Consider the following 20,151-nt stretch of genomic DNA (forward strand, 5'->3'; position numbering starts at 1 on the left):
TGCACCATGGGTTAATGGCCAGCTTGGAGTGTGGATGAAATATCCCCAAGATGCAAAGTTCTTTCTTTGGTTCTTTCAGCATGCTGTAATTCTACCCTATTCTTGTCAAGAGAGAGCAAAATCTAAAATGACCACTCTACTTGTTGAATGAATCAGGTGACTTTCAGAATACATTTACTTGATCATGGCTGGATTAACCCATGAATATACAGAGCTGCAGTGCCACCTCCTCCCCTATTTAGCCCAGATTTCCAGCTCTGAAATAATTAAGAAAACCCAGTTCTTGTAGATCCTCATGAAAAAACTGCTTGGGCACTATTTGTTCAGCTGTTTTGAGAAAAAATGAGTTTGATCCTGTTTTTCATTGTGTACCTGATGGGGTCAAAGCCATGACAGACAAATGTGAGCAGTACTAATGAAAAGAGGCACACACTGAGTATCTGCAAAAAAGGATGTCCTAATTAATATTGTGTGTTACCACTGCTGACCAGGTAAGAACCTGGCAATATTTAGCAGTTATGATCTCGTAGCAGTTTATCTAACTCCCAAATAGGTCGACCTTAAGTCTAATTTTATGCAGTATATAGCTACAGACATGGGGGGGAAAAAGGAGCCTGCCAAATACACCATTACACTCATAATGTGCATGGTGAAGACTGTGGCTGAGCAGTGCTTCAGATCTGATCTGTAAAAGTGGAGTGAGGATGTTGCAGCTGTCTGCAACACCTTAAAGCAGCAGGATCTCTTGGGTGGGGGATCATGTGATTGCTCTCCACAGTTGTTACACAATCTTACAAGACAAAACCACTCCAGGTGCCCCATGTGTGCTTCTGTGAACTCTGAAGCACCCTTTGGAGACTGAATCCAAAGCACTGCACAGCCCTTGTAGCCTCTTAAGTTTGTTTTTCAGATATGACGGTTTCATTATTATAAGGGACTATGTATACAACTATATTTAGCTAGGATTTGCCTTTCATTGTAGTTTTTGATGTGGCCTTTGAGGTCCCCAGGACTCATGTTGGTGACACCCCAGAGAAGAAGTGAACTTTTTATTTTTGAGGAAGGTTAAGGGTTTTTTAAAGGGAAAAATAGGCATGTTAAGCCTAAGAAAGGCTTGATTTGGGGTTCATAGTCCAAATATTGCACTTACGAATTTTTGTGCTTGGTGATAGGAATGCAGCAGAGTGATCCGTGGAAAGCCTAGGGGTATAAAAATGGGGCTGGTGGACTGCATGCGGCCTGCAGGATGTGAGTCCACCTTTTTACGAGGAAGAAACAGCACTCCAGATCTGAGGTCAAAAAGCAGCTTAGAGCAGGCGTGGATGTGAAGCTGCACCTGTCAGTGCCTCCTTAAAGAAACTGTCTTTTCCTGGGCTTGCATCGGAGCTGCCCAATCCTAGGAAAATATTTTTTGAGTTAGGGTGCCAATGATAACATTGCAGGGTGCTTCCGAATACACTGCTGGGACATCCTTAAGTGAAACATGTATTTGCCTGACTCTGTGCAGCGACCGTGCAATCTCAGGAAAAATCACAGCTTCTTTAAGGTGCCGACAAATATGGAACGCACACCCATGCCTGTTCCAAAGCTCTGCGTATCCTATTCCCCCCCCCCCGCTTTATCCTATACTTTCCTTTTATATGTTATACCTTTCCTCCAAAGGTTACCTCTCTCCCTTTTTATAACTATTTCAGTTAGTTAGTTAAAGCATCATCATCAGCCCATGAGAAATGGCATAGAATGACTTGTTGCACTGATCATTTGCTACCCTACCCTGTTTTAGATTTGCTACCCTGCCCTGCTTATATCCACGTTAGTGAGATGGTCCCTGTTTATCTATGATATGCATGTAGATAGATGCATGTATGTGTGTGCATAATGGTGAGAGCTTGTTTGAGTTCTCACAATAATGGCCTACATTCTGGGACTCACTTTGTATATATATGTCACTAGCCTCATCACCAAATAATGTGGAAGACAGCACATATCAATGTGGAAGACCGCACATTTAAATTTTGCCCAAGATGTCATCCTTGTGAAACAGTATGGGTCTATCTGAAAACCCTCTCACATACTGTGTAACATAATATTGAAACAATTTCCTAAAGGATAGTGGCTCATATCTGCAGCATGTTAAAGAATGTGTTGATTGTTATGTGATACTTATAAAGAGACAAATTACAATATAGCAAAATAAACTGAAAAAAAGAATTTTGGGACATCCAAGAACTATTTTAATGAGCACTGTATGTCTCCTCATATAGTACTATATAGGAGCCATGTGGGTGCTATGGAAACAGATATTACTGGAATCATACAGATTGTAGAAACAAAGATAAAGGATGCTTTGAGTGGATTAAAAAATGCTGCAACATTATTGTATAGTACAATTTGCAGTTTGGGCATGACAGATAGGAACATGAAACAATCTTCAAACACCTGGGATGATGTAACCCAGATGACAGCATGGACATGAAACAGCACATGATTGTACATAATTAAGCTTGCCAGTTTCATTCAGCCCATTGATAGCTTTCACTTCAGTAGGGGAACGCTAAATCGCTGATGAATGCAAATGAGATAAGTTATTGCCACATACTATCTCAGTAATTACTGTAGTGTGAACTCACAAATTTTGGAGAAGACTGTAAGTATTTAACTAAAATGGTTTGTAATAGCATGATTATGAACAAAAAGCCAATTTATATGGCATGCTTTATACAGATGTAGATTTTTTAAAGATATACAGCAGATACCTAGTTCATTTGAATGGACAAACCAAGACCTGTTAATGCAAAAAATAGTCTCCTAGTATGTATCTTTTAAGGCCACATTTAGATGCCCCAGCAAACCAAAATGCTTAGGTAAAGCATGCCTCACTCACCTCCCATTTGGACTACTGCCATATCCTCTACCTGGGGCTATCTTTGAAAACCATTAGGAAGCTGCAGCTGGCCCAGAATGCAGCAGCAGCTTGAGTAGCCATTGTCACACTTCCCTGGAACGGCATTCCCCAGCGTTTTGAGTTGCCCCAACATTGTTGGGACTTTGGAAAGTGATAAAACCTGGTTATTTCAACAGGCCTTTGAGAGATAAGTAAGAATAGGTGTTTATATGGGCTATGAGTCCTCAATATAGAAATACAGTTGATCCTCATTATTCGCAGATTCCTTATTTGGAATTTGCCTACTCAGTAGAATGTATTTGTAACTCCAAAATCCATAATTGTGGCACTTTTGTGGTCATTCTCAGACACGCGCAGAGCAATGAAAAAATTGAGTCACCCCATGCACATGTTCCAGCTGAGATTCAGTATTAACTAATTCAGTGTTTGCGGCAACTTTATAGAACATAACTAGTGTGAATGAGAACTGTAATTTATTACATATATATTGTCTGTTGTTACTACTTTTTGTTGCTTTAATTTCATTTACATAGGTAGGATGGTAAGCCTCTTGGAGTCGGTTGAAAACTGGAGTGGTGTATAAGCCCACAAAAACAAACAAACAAACAAACAAACAAGATTGGGACATACTTTGACACAGCAGTGAACAAGCAATATATATGAGCAATATTTCAATCACTTCTGCAAATACGTTTTATCATTAGCCACACCCAGCAACCCATGTGGCTCTCTCCATGGCTGAAACACTTCCAGAATGCTCAACACGACCTATTTTCCACTCAAAAACAGTTGCTTTGCATTTGAAATAGGGCAGCTCCTATTCAAAATGGGATGTTTCAAATTTAAAATGGTTCATGTTTTGCACACCACCTAACACCCCATAAGATCTCCTGATTAGGCACAATACCCATTTAATCTAATTTAGTCATACAGAGAGACATCTAATTAATTTCACTGCTGTACTTGGATCAAATAGATTCAGGGCATTATTTGTGGCTAACTGGTCATGCAGGGAAAACCCAACCATAAAGTATATAAAACCACTGAAAGCTGTTTTATACCAGATGAAACTGTTCATGCACCAGCCCTGTATTATCTGTTCTTTTTCTAGCTGTAACTCTTCTGGGTTACAGGCAGATGTAATTTCATAACATGGTGCCTGGAATCCCGTTCACCAAAGAAGCCACAGATTGACCTGGGATCTTTTGCATGCAAACATCTCCTCCACTCACTGAACTGGTCCTTTCCCCATATATATGTTTTCAAACACCCCAACATATTTTGTAGATGTATACAATAATGATGAGCTCTTTATAGCTCTTCATGCTCAATTGTCTTCTTGCTGCATTTAGAGTGAACTGTGAAAAATGTTGTTCCCACATTTTTTCTGCCCAGGGTACCTTGCTTCTCTATCAATCCCATATTAAGTTCCAAGCACTTGTCTACAAATTATATTCCTTAAAATTACATTTCAAAGCGTTCCTTTATTGAAAACTTTACAAGCGAATACATGGACATCATTTAACAACCTAGTATCCATTTCTACTATTGCTTTGTCCATGTCTATTGTTACTTTTTGAATGTTCTGTACCCACAGGATCAGCAGCTATTCTTTGCTTATTTGTGCCCCCCCCCCCCCCCCAGTACTCTGGTTCATATAATTCTTGACTGCAATTCAGAGACAAACAATAAGGGAAATGTCAATGGGCCATTGCCTGATAATTATATACATGTAGGGCTGCTTGACAACTATGGAAATAACAACTATTTGGAAATATGGAGTACAGTAGATACATATCCTTTACCTTTATTTCTCACTTTGCTTAGTTCCTCATTCCTACTGCATAGTTCCATAATTTACTAATACGTTTAGACAGTTCAAAGCCACAGGTGAGGAGATGCACATTCTTGATGCTTAGCATCATTCTCACTTTAAAAAAATCATGGAAGGTAACTATCATGGCTAATCACTAGAACTTTTGATCGGCCTCATCCCATACTTTCAATGGTCAGTGGTGCTAGGAGTTGTAGCTCAAAACATCTGAAGGAACTCAGGTTGGAGAAGCCTAACTTATCACAGGTAGACCTGGTGCTTAAGGGTCCTCAAAGCTCCTTTGGAGCCTGCCATCTGATCTTACTTTTCTTTAGATTTTTAAAATTAAAACTAAGTGGGAATTTAGCATGAGGCCAATGCCAGTCATTAGCATAATTTGCATTTATGAGAATGCTTTTGGACTCTGCAGGCATTTTTAGAAAAAATGATGAGTTGTACCCAGTGCTTTGTTTCAAAGTGTGTCTGCAGCCCAGGAAAAAACAGAGCAAGTTAAGCTGGGTTGATGGTGGGAGTATATGAGATGGGCTGGAACAGAGCAAATACACCAGCCATTTCCTGAACCAGTTTTGTGAATTCCCACAGGATTCCAAATGTATGCATCAGCACAATAAATTTGCCTACACTCTAAATATACTATATAATTCTGAAGACCAGATTATTTCAAGTGACAAAAGGTGAAAGCTGGAGCCTGAGTTTTGGCTTTAAGCTTCTTAGAGGCACCTGCCTGCACCTAATATCAGCAGATATTTTAAATTTTCTTAACACTGACTGTCTAGCTGCCATCAGAAACTGTTTTGAATTCTCAGAAGAAAAGATGAGTAGGATCTAAATGGAGACTAAAGTTGAATGTAGGCACTAATGAGATAGCTAATATCTGTACCTGTTCATAAATATAGAATCAAAATGCATTCTGTAGAGCATGATTTAGTTTGTGGTCCTACTGTATCAACACTATGAATTTTCCCACTGAGATTTACTTTACGTTATTCAATGTCGGTTTAGCCAAACATACAGATGACTGTATTTGAGCGGTGCAACAATAATGAGTCAGCAACAATCATTTGGATTTGCTCTTAGGACTTCAAATTTGTACAGGAAATATCAGTGAGATGTAGGATTAAAGGAGGTCTTTTTATCATATCCTTAAACAAAGGTAATTATCTCTCTCTCTCTGAAGCATTGTTCTGTGGTCCCACATGAAAGGAGTCACATGCAAATACAGATGCTTTTGATATGGCAGAGGTTATTTTTTCATTTCCAAGATGGTACTGCCCGGTCCACGGTGTTTAGCACTGCAGATGTTACAGAAGTGTAATGAAGATTCCTGGAAATAAAAGACATGGACTGGTTTTATAACACTACTGCATATTTGCAGCAAATGAAAGCAAAACCTCTGACAAGATCATGATTTATTTTTTTTTAAATTGTGGAACACAACATTACTTTATCAGCAGAGTTGTATCAAGCAATTAGTTTTTTTTTGTTTCATCTTATTTAATAAAGAGAAAAGTATGAAAGAGGAATTTCAGCCAGAGTGTCAGAACATTCATTTTTATGTCAAAATTCATACACACAATCCATTAGGTATGCCAAAATAGGTAAGTGAACAGTGAATTTTGGACTTCTTTCCCTTCTCTTTCTCTTTCTCATATTTATATTGAAATTTATATTCTGCCTCATAGTTGAAGTCTCCATGGGACTAATAATAGATATTTTAATACCTTACAATATTCTATTGTATTGCTTTATTATATATCATATTCATATTCTTTGAATTGCAGACTACAATGTAATCTAGTACAGTGCTTTTGAAAGCAGTTTGCTTTAAGCGTGATGGATTGCATTATTGCTTGAGGAGCACAAATCCAAATTTCCCTGGAGCACACGGGATTAGTCATATGCTTCTCCCAAGGTTAATCAATATGTATGAAATATGCCTCAGTATGCCCATGTAACACCCTGCTCTGAGAGCTGCACTGGCTGCCAGTTTGCTTCTGGGTGCAATTCATTGTGCTGGTTGTTACCAATAAAGCCTTACATGGCATAGGGCTTGGTTACTGGAGGGACTGTGTGTCTCCCATAGCATCTGCCTGGCTGATTCAATCCAGCAGCATTGGTGTGCTCTGGGTTCCTTCAATTAAACAATGCCATCTATTGGAAGCCCAGAAGCACGCCTTCTCTGCTGCAGCACCTGCCCTCTAGAATGAGATTCCTCTAAGATCTGGATGGCCCCCACCTTGCTGGCATTTCAGAGAGCCTGGAAGACTTGGCTCTTTGCCCAGGCCTTTGGCAAGGTTGATTGAAGCCCGTTTCTACATAATGTGGGTTTGCTTTGGTTGCAGTCTGGTTTGTGTCATCTTTTATTCTTTGTTTCTATCATTGTATTATTTTATTGTTCTCTTTGTTTTTATCTGCGAATTGCCCAGAGTTGCTGAGAGTCAGGGTATAAAAATTAAATGAATAAATGAATAAATGCCTACCAAACATATACAAGTGAGTTTACAGCCATTATTCTGTTGTTGAAGTAAATAATCTTAAAACGTGTAACTGCTGATTTTCCACACCGCAAGGTTAAAACCTCATGACAGTATTTAATATTTATTTTTGAGAAGATACTTAAATACAGGGGAGAAACAGAATCTATATCTACTTCAATACTTAGAAATGAAATTGATCTTGCTCCAAAAGGGGACTCTACCAATTTACCTACTGTTAATTGCAAAGGAATAAGCAGAAAAAGTCGCTTCCATGTTTCAAGAAATGAATTAATTAGGAAGTGACTGCTCCAATAATTTTTCCCAGTCCCAGAAGTAATGGCCACTAAACTGATTGAGAATTCCAGTTAAATATGTACAGTATTGCAACATGCATTTTGAGTGCTAAATTATGCAACAAGTATTTTTACCCTCTTGTGGCAAAATAACTTTTTCCATAGATTAAACTGCCTCCTGAACTATTCAATCATTAAGTCAGTAGGTTTTATTAAGGCTATAAAAATATGCAGCTTACTTGATAATTTGATTTTTAAGTGCTGCCCTATTAAGTGGGATATAAAGATGACCTTTTGTAAAGTCTAAGTGAAGGTTCCCCTTTACTATCTGACTTATAGTTAGATGAACAGAATTAATGCAACTGTTAAAACTCAATGTGCTGGATAGATGGAAACGGGAAAAGAAAGATTATTTTGCATCACCTCAGTACTGTAGCTTGCAACTCTTGCAGAGATCCAGGTAAAAACAATTACTATATTATCATCCCCAGTAAACACATGCTCTTCTCAGTAGCTGGCAAAAATATTTTATTTGTCCTTTTGCCTTTGACCAGGGCAATTTTTAGAATACGGAGAGATTAAATTGGTTACTTACTGTGCTAGGGTCAGGAAAACATTCTTTGTGGAACATATGCCTGCAATGAAATACTGTTACACTGAAAGATTTAGATGCATCTGGCAAGGAGAGAGAGAAAAACACATGATGTACATTAACTGAAGTAACAAAAATCAGCAAAAGACTGTACTATGGTAAAATATGACACTTTGTTAACAAGCAGATATTTTATGACCCTTTTCAAATTTGTTCCTTTCACCAATTAGACAAACTGAGTTTTGTTTCTGCGTCTTCATGGAGATATCTTGTAACCATGTAGCATTATGTGGAAATGCTAATGTCTACAAGTCCTTAGAAATATCAAGACATTTTCTACTGCTTTACTACCTGTGCTCCAAGAAGGAGAGTCTTGTAATGTTCTGTTTGTGTGTGTGGGTAGGTGTGCCCACACCTTTGAGTCAGTCCTGATTCCTGATGACTGCTTAGACAAGTCCCTGCAATTTTCTTGGCAGCATTTTCAGAAGTGGGTTGCCACTGCCTCCTTCCTAGGGCTGAGAGAGAGTGACTGGCCCAAAGTGAACCAGCTGGCCTCATGCGTAAGGCAGCACTAAAACTCACAGTCTCCTAGTTTCTAGCCTGGTGCCTTTAACCACTACACCATACTGGCTCTCTAATGACCTGCTTACAAATGCAAATACCCCTCACCTCCCCAAAAAATCTGCATTAAGACACTCTATTCTTTTTAAAACATTTCTCAGACTGTCTTGTGAAAGCATCTCTTAAGACTGTGATCCTATGGTTGGCCCTTGGAGGTAAAAGAATATTTAACAGGGAGGGATATTTAGGTAGATTGTTTTTCTTCTTGAGAAAGTCAAGTTCATCCACAGAAACAAGTAGACAACTATGGTTCTAAGAGAAACATATGTTGCGAGGAAGAAACTAGATGTGACACATCTAAATTAGTGAAAAGATTCTACCTGAGATCTCTATCCATAAACTGGATTATTGTGGCCTCTTGAAATACTGCAGTGAAGCTGAAGTCAGCTATTATTTTTTTCTCCTACATTTTTATATAGCTTCTCTATTTGATTATATAGTAATTATTTTGTTAATGGACTGTGTCATTGCACTGTCATACTGTAAATTGGATTTCTTTACAGTCTGAAATAACTTCGTCTAATCTTTTTCAAGGGAAGCAAAGGTAATTAGAGTATCACTTTAAGTCTGGGGAGGCAACGTTTTGGTGGTTGGAGACCACAGTTAAGAGTTTTGGAGAATCATAGGCTCCAGGGCTAGGATATTTTTTGTTCACATTTGGAACAGAATTGTTTTGACTTCAGCATTCTGCACTTCAAAAGTGCTCTAAGGGATCTAGCTCACACTTTAAAAAGCTGTTTTGCATTGGCAACAGGGCATTTTTTCATTTGATATGTTTGGAATTCAGAATGGTTTAATTTGAAATGCTTTATATACCACTTGAAGCAGTACCGCTAGTTTTAAGCAAGTATCAGAAAGGGCTCCAGTGGCATTATAAAGGGTCAGATTTAGCTCTGGGCTTAGATTACTCAACATCTTTGGTTTGAATTCCTCACCAGCTCCATCATTTTTTCATGTGGGAAAGAATGCAAAGGAAAAAGAAAGGAAGAAATGGCTAGGTATACTGGCAGGGCACTAAGACAACATTTATAACAACCAACATTACAACAACCAGATATTCTAAAACAGATTCCAGTCAGGATTTGTTCTCTAAAGAACATGTACAGTGAATGCCAAGCATGGTCACATAATATCCTACCTGTAGGCAGTATAGGGGAAAGGCATATTTCACAGATATTTTCTTCTGTAAGAAAAAATAGTGAAATATAAAGGTTAATACAATATATCGGTTTCTATTTTGAGCAGTAATTATCAAAGCTGAGAAAATCTTCAGTATAAGAAAAATAGCTCTCAACATCAAAGCAAATGAATGAAAATATTAATACATTCAGTACTTATAAATATCTCATGAACTATTTTGCAGACTCAGTAATCCAATTGAGAAATCATGGGTACAGCTATTGCTATAGCAATCACGAGGCTCATCTCCCCTTTAAAGAGTTGAGTATGCAATAGATTTAACAATCTTATATCTATCAACCCATAGTTTTAATCATATCTCACTGATATAAAACTGGAAATAATCCAAAAAGCTCTTCAAGTGCCAAAAAGCTGTTCAGGCGTCAGTATTTTGCAATAATTTATGGAACCTACCATCCACAAGTACCCCCCGCATTTGTGTTCGGTGCATCTTTTTTAACAATGAGAGAGAGTCAGCCACAAGAATCTTCTTACACCCTTCCCGAAGCAAAATCTAGAAAAGAAAAAAATACAACTGTATTATAATTTGTCAGCAGGTTTCCTAACTCTCCTTATCACTAAGGCTAATGATTATCACTAAAGATAATGACCTCTGGAGCTTTAAAAAAGCAGTAGTTAAAATTAAACATTAGCAGTGTTAAGTACTTGCATGCGCAATCCTACTAGAATTTCAGGATAAAGCTTTGTTATATAACTAACAAGTTTCCTTAAAAAAGACATGGATATCTGCAAATGTTCTATTAATTCTTATTTTTCGATACATTTTAATGTCATTTTTGACAACAGCATCCAACAAACTAATCTCTCATTACATTTTCTTAATAATCAGCTGCAATATAATAATGAAATGAAATCAGTATGCAATGAAAACTATAGCAGTGGCCTTCTAACAAATAGCTGCTCAATCAATTTTAGCTGATTATTCCTAATTGATTAATCAATTAAATTTATATTAATCCTTTACGGTACACATTGATACCTATTCTTCATCTTTACTGCAGTGTTTTTATTCTATTTCTTGTTTTAAAATTCACTTTTGTTAATGCTTTGTCTTAAAAGTATTAACAGATTAACTATTCCCAAATTATTATTTGAAGCTATCTGGTTTCCGTTAACCATGCATTAGTGGCAGTTTATCTGGGTTTGGATCAAGCAATCCAATATTTGGACCAAATAAAAAGAAAAATCAAAGCAAGTCTGAGGAAGCTTGGGAAGTCCATAGGGAAACTAAGTTTATTCTCTTAACTTTGAACCATATTGCATCTGAGTCAATTTCATACTCCATCCTGCTGTAAAAAATTCTCACCTTCACTGTTTGTCTGATTTTTAATGATTGTTCAATAATTCAGAAATGTATACACTATGCAAAGGTTGTCAAAGTTTGTGCTACTGTGATCCTCTAAAACACTAAATGAATTTGTGCAACCCCTCTATGAAAGCTAAATAATTCATTAGGACTGGATAAGAAAGATATAAACAATTTTTAATAATTGAATTATAATTTATATATCACAGGGGTTCTCAAACTCTCGGGCCTTGCATAGACAAAAGAGTGACCAAAGTTTTGACAATGCTTAAACTTTGCCTATGCAAGCCTGATAAAATTTTTAAAAAGTTTTTTGACTAATTTGTTCATGACCCACAGGGGTGGGTAGGGGTTAAAAACCATAGTCTGAGAGCCTCGGCATTAGCAGACAGTGGCAAAACTCTTCATTAAATTGTTTTTTACAAATATGTCTTCGTTGTTACAACAATGCATTTAATCAGGAAAGAATGCATTAGAATGAGTTAAGGCAGTGTTTCTCAACTTTGGCAAGTTTAAGATGTGTAGATTTCAACTCCCAGAATTCCTCAGCCAGCATGCTGGGAATTCTGGGAGTTGAAGTCCACACATCGTAAAGTTAAGGTAAAACCAGAATTAATGACAAGTACAAGTCTACTGCCAAAAACAGGAAGTGCATGTGGACTTCTCTCTTTTTTCTCCACATACTATGTAGTTGTGGAAAGAGGCTGTATGTCATCTCATCCAGTTGGATCCTGTGAAGCCCCAAAGCACCAGCAGCAAGCTCTATTTTGGTCAATCTAGAGTCAGATTTTTCTCCCTCCTAATGAATGCATCACAAATGTTGAATAGCTGAAGAGCAGGATATGAAACTGAACAATGAAATGTTAGACAAATAAAAGGAGAAAATGTCAAATTTATATATAGCTCTTCATTTCATAAACCTAGGGAGTCAAGCCATATATAATAATAACAGCAAACATTTCAGTTTGTTTTGCTCATTATTGATTGCAAAAGATCAGCACTATTGGAATAAAGATCAGCAGTACTGTGATGCCAATCACAAATAATGACCATTTTTAAAAATTGTGTTTTATGCTTTGTGCTGCATGCATGTGTTTTTATTGTTTTGTACTGCAATGGCTGGTTTCTCTTATAGGCCTTGAAGTGGCTGAAATAATTTGTGATAATCTGGGCAATATCAATGGCTCAGATCAATATCACTATCAATAATCTGAGCTAAGATCAATGGCAATTTTGCTCCTGAATTCAAAAAGATGTAAAATATGCCCACTATTAGCAAACAAGATCTGAAAAATGTTCTCTGGAAAAGCTGAACTGACTATTTTCTGAAAAACAAATATCAAATATTTTGCTTTAACAGTGCCCAAAGTTACCAATTCTCTGGATGAACTAATGAAACAAGTTCTCACAAGGAATATACCTCTCAAAGTCAACAGAACCAATTCTGCCATTATGCAAAAGTGCAATCACATGCTAAACAAGTGAAAAGGTTTCCCCTGACACCCACTAGGCTAATCTTGACAAGCCTATTTTAAAACAGAACCCAGCAGCTTACAATTTGGTATTCAGTTCTTTCCTCTGTTGGCTGGACCCAGAGAATAAGAGATGTAAAATTGTGGGGCAATACGTATCTTCTTGTTGATCTTCTCATACAATATCATGTAGAGAAATCTAAATATGGCCAGCTGTGAAGAGCCCATGCTCTGCTGTTGACCCCTTTATTACATATTGAATAGTTTTGACTGTGAAAAGCCTAACATCTTTGCAGCTGTGAGAATGGTGGGGGACAGAGCAACGGACATAGCCTCTTGTACTCTGATATTGCTTGCAAAGCCATCCAAGGCCATTTTAATGGTATTTCCTGTAAACTCAGAAAGTGATTTCAGAAAAAACAGAAGTAATAGCGTTTGTTTGTTTTTCTTTAGGCTAGCCCAGTGTTACTCAACATGGGAGTTGAAGCCGCACATCTTAAAGTTGTTGAGGCTGAGTAACACTGAGCTAGGTAATAAACACGTAATAATACTGGACATTTTGCATGGGTTTTACAAACAACAAAGTAGAATTTTAACACAAATATTTGGGATTTTAACTGAAGGTTGTAGGCTTGTACCAGGATCATCACTTATTTAGGAAGAATACTGGTGATGATAAAGAAGTGATCAGAGACAGAAAATAATGTGAATAGTGGATGCTAAATGAAAGATAAATGAAAATTGTGTAAACAGTAGATTCTAAGTGGAAGATTAATGAAAGTCTATCCCTCAAACAAATGGAAGAGCCAACTTGGCCTAGTGCTGAAAGGAATTAGTCAGTATTAATATAACCCCAAAGCTTCTTCTGCCCCAGCTACAGGAAATGTCCTTGCTAGTTGGAAAATGAGCATCTGAAAATTGAAGAAAACAAGAACATAGTTTATGCAAAATTCAGTTTACTAGAGTATCAAAAACCCTATGGCTAATCCTGAAGGGTCCTTTTTTAATAAATTATGAAAGCAAAATATTCATGTTCTTTGTAAGTTTTGCAATGCATGGCTGTTGAAAATACAGGATCCCTCACATGTACAGTATATCTGTGTGTGTGTGCACATGTGAAGAGTCAAAATTAGGGAATTACTGCTTTATTGCTTAAAATTCAATGTAATCTTGCTCACCCTGGCAGACTTGTCAGAGTGCCGATTGTGATTTAATTATAATAAGAAAACACTGCCAGTGAAACAGCAATTTATTTTCTACTAGCTAAACACTGCTCCAAGGCATGTGTCACTTTTGATGCATGAGTGGCCCTACTTTAAGAGAATGCACAATTTTATGGCTATATAAATTAAACTGCAGCTGTCAGTGCTCTACTTTATTTATGATTTAATATTCATCTCATTGAATAGTGAGGTATAAAATACAGGAATTTTTAGAATGCAGCTCTAACTTACTTCCTATTTAATTCCAGACAGACAACTCTGTCTTGCCCTGCCATGAATATTGGAACACCTTCATCTCATAGTACTGCCATCATTATTAGATAGGCTTAAATCATTGTCAATGATGACAATGGTATTACCAAATATAGCGATCTTTGTGCTACTTCTCTAAACACAGTGGCAAGAACTCTGCTTAATGCAGACCACATCTGGATAACACTATTGCCTGAGTCACATTGTCCAATCTGAAATTTCCTGAGCTTCCTTTGAATGAGGGGCTATCGCTGCATAAACCAAACACTGAACATAGCTGATGACTTGGCAAGGACCCTAAAGTCTCTTTTCCAAACAAAACAAAACAAAACAAAAAACAAAACAAAACAAAACAAAACACGTATAGTATGCATTCTGTCCATTACCACTTGAAAACCGTATCTAAATATTATTATTTCTCCACTTTTCATAGCCTTGATGACAATTCTTTTCATAGAATCATAGTGTTGGAATGGATGTTAGAGGTCCTCTACTCTAACCCCTGCTTGGTGTAGGATCTGCTAAAGGAATTCAGATAGATGGTTATTGAGTCTCTATTTGAAAACCTCTAAGTAAAGTGAAATATATTCCTTTGTGGGGCAACCTATTCCACTGGTTGACAGCTTTTATTGTCAGGAAATTTCTCCTCATCTCTAAGCTGAATCTACTTCTCTGTAGTTTCAATCCACTGGTTCTGATCCTGCCCTCCTGGACAACATAGAACAGGTCCACCTTCTCCTCTATTTAACAACTCTTTCTATATCTGAAGACTGCTATAATATTTCCCCTCAGTCTTCTCTTGTGCAAGCTAATATATTAGTTCCTTTCACTATTCCTCACAGGACTTGATTTCCAGGCTCCTTACCATATTGGTGGCCCTCCTCTGAACCTTCCCCATTCTGTTAGCATTCTTTTTAGACTGTGGTATTCAAAATGGGGCCTGATAAGGATGCAGTAGGGTGAGACAATTACTTCCTATGGCATGATTATTCTTTAAACTGTGCTTCCTTCACTAAAGGCTTCTCACATTTTTCACAAGAATATGCACAATGGTGTCATGAGTGGAGGAATGGATAAAGGCAGCCGTAATCTTAAAATTTACCTGCAAATTGTAATCCTGGAGAATCTTTACTAATGAATCTCTCAGGTTTGGAATCTCCATACCTTCCTTAATACGGTGAATCAGGAGAATAGGGTCAACGTGAGTCCCAATATTGTTTAACAAACCTGTAATAAAAGCTGTAGAAACACAGAGGACACTTAATTCAAAATCAGAATGTTGAAGTCTCTTAAGTGGTATACATTACTCTTAAAAAGACAGAGTGAGAAATAAATGGAAAACTGAAGATACCTCTGTGATGAAAGATCTAGCTAGCTATATGACTTCTTTTAAATTAAGCTATGCACCTTAATTAAAAAGCTATATTCCCCTCCACTCTGGGTTTTCTTGTAGACTTAACTCTTTGAATAATTTGACAGGACAGTCTGAAATACTCTTGAGATATTTTGTTGACATCTTGGTTTTGTACACATATTTAATATGGTCTCCTTTTATTCATATTTTCTCTCTGACTGTGGCAAGAATAATTTTGATGGTTTTACTGTAATTCATTCTCCCCATGTTCCATCAGGTCTTTTCATCCTACCTCTGTAAAATCATATAGGCCCTGTTTTTTGCTCACTGCCTAATCCACACCACTTTCTTTCAGTACATCTTTTATTCAAGTTCTTAGGCTTCAAACGCGCCAGCATTGATTTTATTTATGTATGTATATATGTATTTATTTATTTATTTCAATGTATACATTATCCTCCTTCAGTAAGATATCTCCTTTGTCTCTCAAGAACATGAAGTTTTCCTACACCCTCTTCCTATTAGTCTTTCCTTTTCCTGACATACTCCGCTATTCTTTAATTCAAGCCTCTGACTTTAACATTTCTGAAGGTAGTTTCTTAATCTACAGCTCTTCTGCCACACTTCTAGTCTCAGTTTCCCACAATCACATTTTCTAATCCCATTCTGTGTTCCTAGATTAGCTTTTGCACTTACAGAACTCCTTTTATCTTTCCATTATATATAGAAGGTTTTCCTTCAACCACAACAGCCTACCTGTTCCACACAATGTATCTACATGTGGAGGGAAATTTCATTTATTTCATGGAATGATTTGCAAATGCTATTGCTGACTTTACATTTTGGCAGTATGAACACTGGTAAACGTTTCATGAAATCACAGCAGCTCAGGCAATAAAAGGCAGCATGTTTGCAGATGTGCAAGGAGAAGGCCCTTTCTTCTCATGACAGTCTAGTCACATTTAAAGGAATTTTTATTTGGAAAAAACATAACTCCATTTAATATCTCTCTATTAAAGAAGGCAAAATACCTTTGTAGAGGAGCTTAGGAAACCAAAAAGGATACCAACATTTTCATTTAATTTGTCAGGCAACAGCAAATGTCCCACAACTGTGGAATAATGTAATCACTTACATTTTTCAGTGCCATTGTGTTCTTTCAATAATTAAACTGATGTTCAGCTACAGTGATTATACTGCAATTCAGTTCCTTGCACTATTCAAGCTGGCATTATTCCCAAATCAATCTGGCTATACCGTTTTTGTACAAGAGAGGCATACATTATTTCTCCTCTCCTCTTTACCTTTAATTAAATTCACTTTCCGTCTCACTGATACAGACATAACCATATTATAATAAACTAGGCAAAGACCACATTGCTTACGGGGTTTGTCAATGGAATACAAAATAAGGTCTTCCCAAAGTTCGGCATCATCTTGCTCCTTAGCAAACTCAATAGCTTTATCTACATCATTCAGATCTTCCATGATCATTTTCAGGGCACTTCGACTATTGCCCATTCGACCTAGAAAGAAAAAATGCAAAAGAATAGCTTAAAAACAATAACAAAGCACTACTTTGCTCTACAAGCAGAACCGCACTCCCCTCCTAGCTTTACTGTCTTGAAAAGTGCCTTCCTTAACCTGATAGTCTCCAGATGTGTTAGACTACAACTCTCATAATCCCCAACAAACATAACCATGCAGGTAGATAATGGGAGCACAGCATCTGGACCATCTTTCCAGATTGGGGAAGGCACTTTTAAAACATTTTAAAATCCCTATTCTTCTTTTTTTTAGCTTCAGGAAAGAGCACCTGTCTAAATGAAAGCAATATATTCTATTTCCAAAGAAATCAATAGGCCCAGAGTACATTCAAAAACCTTCTTGTGGAATTAAGTTATATACTGAATTATGTGCAGTGATGCAGGTTAAAAAAGCAGCATGGATTTCATCCAAAAGTGGGCACCAAATGGCAGGCAGAACCAAAACTCACTGCCTTCAGAGCTCTGCAAAATATCAACAACATAACTTCCTACCATCTTCAGTTGGAGAACACATAAGACTGTGATTTAAGCACCAACATTGATTTAACAAAGATAAATAGCAAATTTTAACCAAGCTGCTCTGCAGGCAAAAAACCCCAGAATTTAAGAAAGAGATGTGCTTAGGAACATCAGCCTCTTATTAAAAGCACCATCCATGATCATATTTGCACAGCTAGTATGTACAAAAACTCATCTGTGGTAGCCATGACAGTCTGGATATGCATCAGCAATGCTTGATATTCAGTAGCTAGTGGTTACGCAAGTTTACTTTGACTGCTTTAAATCTCCTCTCTCCCCCACCCCCCCTTAACTTTTGTTTCATTTCTGAACTTCCTGTCTCAGGAAGAATTTTATATGGTATATAGGTTCTAGAAATACTGGTTTGATAATTTTTAGTAAAAGCAAACAAAACAAAGCAAAATACAGCCACTTACTCAAAAGATAAACAGTTTCTTCCACAAAGAACCTTTGCTGACAGATTTCAAGAGCCTGTAATTTCAAAAAACAAATGTTAATATGAAACAATCAAACATCATGGATAAATAACAACAACAAAGATTAGCAGCAAGTTTCTAAGGCGCACTGCAATCAGTGGAATATAGCACTGCTGACTAAAGTTAATGAGCAACAACCTTTCTAGTTTGGTGAATGCTAAAAAAAAGACACATTTTATTCACTACCTTGCAGTGTAATTTCTAATGATAATGAATAAGATCACATAGGTGGCCTTAATTTAAAACCCCTGAATAATTTCAGAAAGACCAGCCCAGTGATTTTTGTAGAACTGGGGTCTACAACTGGGGTGGGAAGCAATTTATTTCTTATTTTTAAAAAATATTTTAAAAGGTATTTTCACGAACAGAGATGCATCATAAACATATCCCTAGGCAAGAAGACTGGAAAATATTAGAAAAGCAAGTGCAGGAGGCTAGGACATTACTAATGAAGGAAACAGAGCTTGAGATTTCTCTGTTTTCTGCTCACTTGTTACCAAAGATAGTATAATAGGAGAGAGGGGATGGTATATTTCTTTCTACATATGTTTATTTCCCACCTTCCTTATGGAAGTTCTAGATGGCAATCCTTGGGGAGGGGGCAGGGGAGAAGGGAGGTTGCCTTTCATTTTATCCCTAACAACCATTCTGAACAAACTGAACTGAGACAGTGAGGTCCGTGATATAACGAGGATATGAATCTGGGACTCCACTATGTAAATATTTTCCAAGTAAGCAAATCGTGTCCCAGAAAAGCTCACTAACCACCAATCAAATGACTATTTAGCACAAGCTAAGAAGCAGTTCTTGAATGATTGATTTTATTTTATAAAAGGTTTAGCTTATTGTGACACTATACTGCTCTACTATTTTATTTATTTATATTTTATATTTATATATTTTATCTATATTGGGGTGTATGGGGTGTCTAGGGAAGGGTAGCACCTCTGTTGGAGGGGCCTGCCATGCCCTTTCTAGGGCTGCTCGTTCACCTTTGGTTTCATGCACATAAGGTCTCTTATGCCGAGAGAGTGGGGCTATCCCTTTGCAATGGCTGCTCCACTTAAAACTCCAACATGCACAGGTTTCTGTTGTGCAATTCTTTTTCATCTACAACTCAACTGCAAATCATGTAAATCCAAACCTAATTCGTTGAGCCCTGTGGCAATGGTGGAATGGCAAAGCAACAGGTGGAGATGACCACTGGTGGTTGTAGAAACAAACCTGCATGTGGGCAGCCCTTGGACCAGTGGTCATTCATCTCAGTACCCAGGGCAGCAGAGATGTCCGGCAGCATCCAGGGTGACTGGGCAGCATTTCTAGGATAGCACTGCCCACTCTCGCATGACAGAGAGGGTTAAAAAAGGTATCCTAAACATTGCCTGCCCCACAACACCTGGCTAGCTAACCGTGGCTGGCAGATCATCTCCTCAGCAGTCGAGCATCTATAAAAATGAATCAAAGAAAACTCATTTTTCCTGGAACAAGCACACCTTGCTGTAGAGACAAGGTCTCAAGGCCTGAAAGACAAACTCACAGCAGCTGAACTTCACCGTTAAAGCATTGACATTGCTGCACTCAGTGAGACCAGGTTGGCAGATAAGGGTTCATTATAGGAAGCAGCGAGTGGGTATACATTCTTTGGGAAAGGGAAATCACAGACTGATAACAGGACTCACAGAGTAGGTTTTGCAATCAAAATTGGTCTGCTGAATAACATCTTTACTCTACCCACTGGAATAAATGAGCACATTATGAAGTTCTGCTTTCCTCTCAGCAAGTCCTGGTATATCACGATGGTCAGTGCCTGTGCACCAACTCTCATGAGTCCAGATGAAGACAAGGAAGGTTTCTATGAGGACCTGGACCAGATTATTTGAACCACCCCCACCACTGGGAAATTCACCATTCTGGGTGACTTTAACACTAGGGTGGGGACAGACAGCAGCAACTGGGATGGAGTCCTTGGGACACATGGGGTGGGAAAACTAAATAGCAATTGCTTGCTGCTTCTAAGCAAATGTGCCGAGCACAACCTGTGCATCACTAACACGATGTGGAGACTTGCAAACTAGTACAA

The 20,151-nt window shown here is 37.7% G+C and overlaps 1 protein-coding gene across 3 annotated transcripts in view; it reads right to left on the reverse strand.

Annotated features, from left to right (window-relative positions):
- Positions 1-4,534: 4,534 nt before the first annotated feature.
- VPS41 (VPS41 subunit of HOPS complex) overlaps positions 4,535-20,151 on the reverse strand; it is a 129,810-nt gene continuing 114,193 nt past the window's right edge. For all 3 annotated transcript variants that reach the window (XM_088149992.1, XM_088149993.1, XM_088149994.1), the window contains 7 exons: positions 18,012-18,066; positions 16,915-17,055; positions 15,278-15,414; positions 10,316-10,415; positions 9,861-9,905; positions 8,105-8,184; positions 4,535-6,063 (listed from right to left, as the gene is read on the reverse strand). In XM_088149992.1, coding sequence (XP_088006118.1) covers positions 5,983-6,063; positions 8,105-8,184; positions 9,861-9,905; positions 10,316-10,415; positions 15,278-15,414; positions 16,915-17,055; positions 18,012-18,066 — 639 coding nt within the window. In that variant the 3' untranslated portion in view covers positions 4,535-5,982. The remainder of the gene's footprint in view (positions 6,064-8,104; positions 8,185-9,860; positions 9,906-10,315; positions 10,416-15,277; positions 15,415-16,914; positions 17,056-18,011; positions 18,067-20,151) is intronic.

The sequence above is a fragment of the Python bivittatus genome, unplaced genomic scaffold (genome assembly GCF_059951505.1).
Source record: "Python bivittatus isolate LINGU-HERP-01145 unplaced genomic scaffold, Pbiv_v1 ctg000610_np1212, whole genome shotgun sequence".
In the NCBI taxonomy this organism is placed as follows: domain Eukaryota; kingdom Metazoa; phylum Chordata; class Lepidosauria; order Squamata; family Pythonidae; genus Python; species Python bivittatus.